At 41.8% G+C, this 6,395-nt stretch overlaps 1 protein-coding gene across 4 annotated transcripts in view; it reads right to left on the bottom strand.

Annotated features, from left to right (window-relative positions):
* The window catches only part of KIF2A (kinesin family member 2A), an 88,162-nt gene that overhangs the window by 3,716 nt on the left and 78,051 nt on the right, over window positions 1-6,395 (bottom strand). For all 4 annotated transcript variants that reach the window (XM_030799087.1, XM_030799089.1, XM_030799090.1 and 1 more), the window contains one exon: window positions 3,479-3,614. In XM_030799087.1, the coding sequence (XP_030654947.1) occupies window positions 3,479-3,614 (136 nt within the window). The remainder of the gene's footprint in view (window positions 1-3,478; window positions 3,615-6,395) is intronic.

Here is a 6,395-nt window from a genome sequence, read left to right as displayed (position 1 = left end):
GGGATTACAGGCGTGCACCACCCGCCCAGCTAATTTTTGTATTTTTAGTAGATACGGGGTTTTACCGTGTTGGCCAGGCTGGTCTCAAACTCCCAACCTCAGGTGATCTGCCCACCTTGGCCTCCCAAAGTGCTAGGATTATAGGCATGAGCCACCGTGCTCGGCCCCCCTATTTTACCTTTTTTAAGCTATGAACATTTAAAATATATTTGAATTTTTGGAAATTTACATTTTGTCCTCATTGTGAGGAAGGGGGATTGTGAAGGGGGGATGACTAAATGATATATTTCTTGATTTTACGCATTCTTCTGGTCATGTACTGATCTAGAGTCATGTAAAAACTAGAAATAGGTTAGTAAATTGTCAGACAAATTACACGCAGCTATGAAGATAAGATATCTTTCAATAACAGTGGCTCTCAACTGGATGTGATTTTTGGCCCCCAGCGGGCATTTGGTAATGTCTAGAGACATTTTTGGTTATCGCAACTGGTGCGGTGCTACTGTCATGTAGTGGACAGAGATCAACGATGCTGGTAAATATTGTACAAGGCACAGGATAACACTCCTCAACAAAGAAATGCCTAGCCCCAAATGTTAACAGTGTCAAGGTTATGAAACCCTACTCTGTAGACTTCAGAATAAAGTTGGAATCTCAATTTTCCTCCCCTTTTTGAAAGTACAGTGATGTTTTAAAAAGTTAACTTTTTTGAAATGAATTTAAGAACTTCTAGATTTGGTGCTCTCAAACTGTTCTGTTTTTTTTGAGATGGAGTCTCACTCTGTCACCCAGGTTGGAGTGCAGTGGCGTGATCTTGGCTCACTGCAACCTCCGCCACCCCCCCACCCGCCCGGGTTAAGTGATTCTCCTGTCTCAGCCTCCTGAGTAGCTGGGACTATAGGCATGTGCCACCATGCCTGGCTAATTTTTGTATTTTTAGTAGAGACGGGATTTCACCATGTTGACCAGGCTGGCCTTGAACTCCTGACCTCGGGTGTCTACCTGCCTCAGCCTCCCAAAGTGCTAGGATTACAGGTGCCCGGCCCAAATTTTTCTTATAAATCCCAAATTTATCTCTGGGTGGTTAAAAAAATTCTAAGGACTGAATAATGCAATATATCTAGATAGTGATTTCTTAAAAGTTACGGATATGCTTGATATACATGAAATTTGAGAAAAGGAAAGGAAGTCAATTAAGTTGAATGCTACAAAGAAAAAATACCAGAGTGCATTATGATCTGTCTTCTGAATAAAATGGATACAGAAGCTGATTGTGAATTATTGCAGATTAGAAAAATGATCAAAACAATTTAAATAAAGGGTTGAATATGAACAATATGAGAAGCAAATGAAAATTTTAGTTCAACAGTCACTGCTGACTTTACAAAATATGATTTCAAATAACCAACTTCATAACCAGTCAGCAACATATATGTGTTGAACATCTCATCCAAAAATCTGGCCGGGCAGGCCTGGCACGGTGGCTCACGCCTGTAATCCCAGCACTTTGGGAGGCCGAGACGGGTGGATCACAAGGTCAGGAGATCGAGACCATCCTGACACGGTGAAACCCCGTCTCTACTAAAAATACAAAAAGTAGCCAGGTACAGTGGCACACGCCTGTAATCCCAGCTACTCAGAAGCCTGAGGCAGGAGAATTGCTTGAACCTGGGAGGCGGAGGTCGCAGTGAGCTGAGATTGCCACTGCACTCCAGCCTGGGTGATAAAGCAAGACACTATCTCAAAAAAAAAAAAAAAAAAAAAAAAAAGCCAGGCTCGGTGCTTCACACCTGTAATCCCAGCACTTTGGGAAGCCTAGGCAGGTGGATCACCTGAGGTGAGGAGTTCAAGACCTGCTTGGCCAACATGGTAAAACCCCGTCTAGATACAGAAGTTAGCTCGGCGTTGCGGCACCTGAGGTGAGGAGTTCGAGACCAGCCTGGCCAACATGGTGAAACCCCGTCTAGACACAGAAGTTAGCTGGGCGTTGTGGCACGTGCCTATAATCCCAGCTACTCGGGAGGCTGAGGCAAGAGAATTGCTTGAACCTGGGAGGCGGAGGTTGCAGTGAGCTGAGATCGTGCCATTGTACCCCAGCCTGGACAATAAGAGCAAAACTCCATGTCAAAAAAAAAAAAAAACCTGAAACCTGAAGTGTTCCAAAAATTCCAAACTTTTAGTATAATGCACATATTCAAAAATCTGAAATCCAAAACACTTCTTGTTCCAAGCTTTTCACATAAGGGATACTCAACCTGTATACATACTTCAAAACATCATGTTGTACCTATTACATACATTTTAATCTGTCAACTCTTAATTTTTTGAGACAGGATCTCACTGTGTTGCCCAAACCAGAGTGCAGTGGCATGATCCTAGCTCACTGCAGCCTCAAACTCCTGGGATCAAGTGATCCTCCCACTTCAGCCTCCCAATAGCTGGGACTACAGGCAGGCGCCACCATACCTGGCTAATTTTTAAATTTTTAAATTTTTTTTAGGGATGGGATCTCTGTGTTGCCCAGGCTGGGATGTCAATTTAAATAAATGAATAAAAGAAAAATAAACCTTCAAAACAACTAATCAACATCACAGAGGGCCTCCTTAAAAAAATTAAGCAGCTTATTTACTGCCCCAAATTAGGAATTTTACTCTGGTTTATGTTGGATTGTGTGTACACACACATCCAGATGGTCACTCACACATAAACAGAGCCAACAGTGTACAAATGCCTAAGAAATTAACACATAAAGAAATACATAGCTGAAGCTACTAAAAAACCAAAAGGACACAGCTTAGTAGGTAAGGCACATGCTTCTCTTCATGAGTAAGGTACAGAGGGTAGTCATCTTGACACCTCCTTCATTTAAAAAAAAGTGGCAGAGGCCAAGTGTGGTGGCTCATGCCTGTAATCCCAGCATTTGGGGAGGTCAAGGCAGGAGGAATGCTTGAGCCCAGGAGTTTGAGACCAGCCTGAGCAACATAGCAAGACCCCATCTCTACAAAAAATTAAAAATTAGCTGGGTGTGGTGGCTTGCACCTGTAGTCCCAGCTACTCAGGAGACTGAGGTGGGAGGACTGCTTGAGCACAGGAGGTTGAGGATGCAGTAAGCCATGATCACGCCCCTGTGCTCCAGCATGGGCAACAGAATGAGACCTGAAAAAAGATAATTCTCATAAGCGTCAGCCTACCAAACTAAAGATCTGAATAGGTACATCAAATTTATAAATTTCTTAAAAACACATCTTCTCTCTTTAAGATGACTGTCTTCTTAAAATGAGAGAAAACTTGAAATGCTATGCCATGACTTTTAGAAAAACCACAATGGTTAGTTGTCTTTATACCTCTGGAAAATAGGTGCTAAACAGTGCCCCTAATTTTCACTTCGTATGTCCTCTTGCAATATGAAGAAGCCCTCTCACTAATATACATACCAATACCAATCAGATTTCAAACATTAAAATGGAAAAAGAATTACCCCGCAGTTCAGTTAAAATGTCTATTTTTTGCTCAAGAATAGCTTCAAGTTGTGTTGCGTATGAATCAACATCATAGTCTACTTCTTCAGTCATCTCTAAGAGAGCCTTTTCATCTTCTAACCACCGAATAGATTCCTACAAGGACAAAAATTCGATAATCCAATAAGCCTCTTTGTGAAACAGAAACCAAATTACAATTCTGTTAAACATAATCAAACATACTTAAGATAGTATTCTCTATTCACAGACAGTATAATTAAGAAATACAGTTGACTCTGGAACAACATGGGTTTAAACTGTTGGAGTCCACTTACGTGGATTTTTTTCAACGTAAGTTACACTGAGTGTGCCTGCCTCTCCTGCCAGCCCTGAGACACCAGGCCCAGCCTGCCTCTTCCTCCTCAGCCTACTCAATGTGAAGATGATGAGGATGAAGACCTTTATGATGATGCTCTTCCACTTAATAGTAAACATAATTCTCCTTCCTTACGATTTTCTTAATACCATTTTCTGTAGCTTACTTTGTGGTAAGAATACCTTATATTACATATGTAACATACAAAATATGTACTCACAGACTTTTATGTTATTTGTAAGGCTTCTGGTCAATAGTCTAGTTAAGTTTTAGAGGGGCTCAAAAGTTATATATATTTCCAACTGTGCTGGGGGTTAGTGTCTTTAACCCCCTGCAGTTTCCGAGGGTCAACTGTATGTCCTCAAAATCTAACAAACACATGAAAGATGGGCTGAGCAAGATCATTTCATTTCTCTACTTTTACTCTACTTTGGATGGGAATTTTGGGGAGGGAATGCATCAAATACATCAATATTAAAGAGGAGAGTAAGTCTCAAAACCTCAATATCCATCCCTGAAACAAGGGAAGAATGTGCATAATAAAGCTACTGAGCACTTTCATGGGGGCTATGGTAGCCTAGAACCTGACAAATTAACATATCCAATTACGGACTCACAGTGGTTGGGCCAAGAGGTAATAATAAATTCCAGCTGGCCATGGTGGCTCACACCTGGAATCCCAGCACTTTAGAAGGCTGAGGCAGGTGGATCACTTTGAGGTCAGGAGTTCAAGATCAGCCGGGCCAACATGGTGAAACCCTGTCTCTTCTAAAAATACAAAGAATTAGCCAGGCGTGATGGCACACGCCTGCAATCCCAGTTACTTGGGAGGCTGAGGCAGGAAAATAACGAACCCAGGAGGCAGAGGTTACAGTGAGCCGAGATCGCGCCATTGCACTCTAGCCTGGGCGATCTCAAAACAAAAAACAAAACAAGACCAGATCATTCTGAATTAAAGAGCTATTTGGACATAAAAGCTCTTATACGTGGATTTGCTTTTAGGATGCATACAATCTCAATTTTCCAAACATCAATTGACTTTAATGACTAATTATAATTAGACTATATAGCACCAGACAGAACTGGTTAAGCTAGGTATGTGTCTTGATTAGGAAACATATATTAATTAGAAAACACAAATATACTCCAATTTTCCTTTTTTTTTTTTTTTTCTGAGTTTCACTCTTGTTGCTCAGGCTGGTGTGCAATGGCACAATCTTGGCTCACTGCAACCTCCGCCCCCTGGGTTCAAGCAATTCTCCTGCCTCAGCCTCCCGAGTAGCTGGGATTACAGGCATGCGCCACCATGCCCGGCTAATTCTGTATTTTTAGTAGAGACGGGGTTTCTCCATGTTGGTCAGGCTGGTCTCGAACTCGCAAACTCAGGTGATCCACCCGCCTCGGCCTCCCAAAGTGCTGGGATTACAGGTGTGAGCCACCGCGCCTGGTCATACACTCCAATTTTTCTTTCCTTTTCCTTCAGCTGTACACTTAATTTTGGTTTAACAAAAAACCTTATTTTGCGAAATGGCAGATCATATTACAGAGAAATGATATACAGAATTGTAAAAATAATACTGGGTTGAAAGTCAGAACACCTAATTTTACCAATAAACAGCTGTGAGACTTTATCTAAAAAATGGCAGAGTGGGAAATGATGGTCTTTATATGATACCTTGTTCCAAAAGGGCACAGATGACACTTTTCTTCTTGTTTTTAAATAGAGATGGGGTTTTGCCATGTTGCCTAGGCTGATCTGTAACTCCTGGGCTCAAGCAATCTACCCACCCTGGCCTCCCAAAATGCTGGCATTACGGGTGTGTAATTTTCTTAAATTATTAGCATCCGTTCTCTACTTAAACACCTGGTCTTCTAAAGAGAGTCTCATAGTAAGAGTTTGACTAAAACTCTAGAGTTTTTGTTTTTTTCTCACTCTGTTGCCCAGGCTGGAGTGCAGTGGTGTGATCTCAGCTCACTGCAACTTCCACCTCCCAGGCTCAAGGAATCGTACCTCAGCCTCCCAAGTACTGGGACTACAGGCACGCTATATATACCTCACCCAGCTAATTTTTGTATTTTTTGTAGAGACAGGGTTTCACCATGTGCCCAGGCTAGTCTTGAATTCCTGGGCTCAAGTGATCCACCCTCCTCGGCCTCCCACAGTGCTGGTATTACAGGCATGAGCCACTGCGCCTGGCCAAACTCTAATAGTTTTAATGAACGTGTATCCTAATCTGACATAAAGTGTTCTCTGTCATTTTTGAGCCCTTTATCCAGGTTCTTGAATGGCCTGGAGCTGAAGTTCCTTTGTTTAATGACAAAGATTCCTTCAACATCAAAGAAGGAATACAGGTCAACAAGGGAGGCAGTTATTGTTTTTTTCTCAAGAAGTGTTCATAGTATTACAGGAGGGTGGGGGTGGCTGCAAGTCAATTGTATAGACTTCGTAAAGATGTCCAAATGATATCTTCACTCTCTCAAATATCACCATGATAGGACATTTTCTTGTTTAAAAAAAGGGGAGTAGAGTATCATATAGTACTTTTAACAGGTTGAATGCA

Source organism: Nomascus leucogenys, chromosome 18, assembly GCF_006542625.1.
Source record: "Nomascus leucogenys isolate Asia chromosome 18, Asia_NLE_v1, whole genome shotgun sequence".
NCBI lineage: Eukaryota > Metazoa > Chordata > Mammalia > Primates > Hylobatidae > Nomascus > Nomascus leucogenys.
This window is presented reverse-complemented; position numbering and strand designations above follow the sequence as displayed.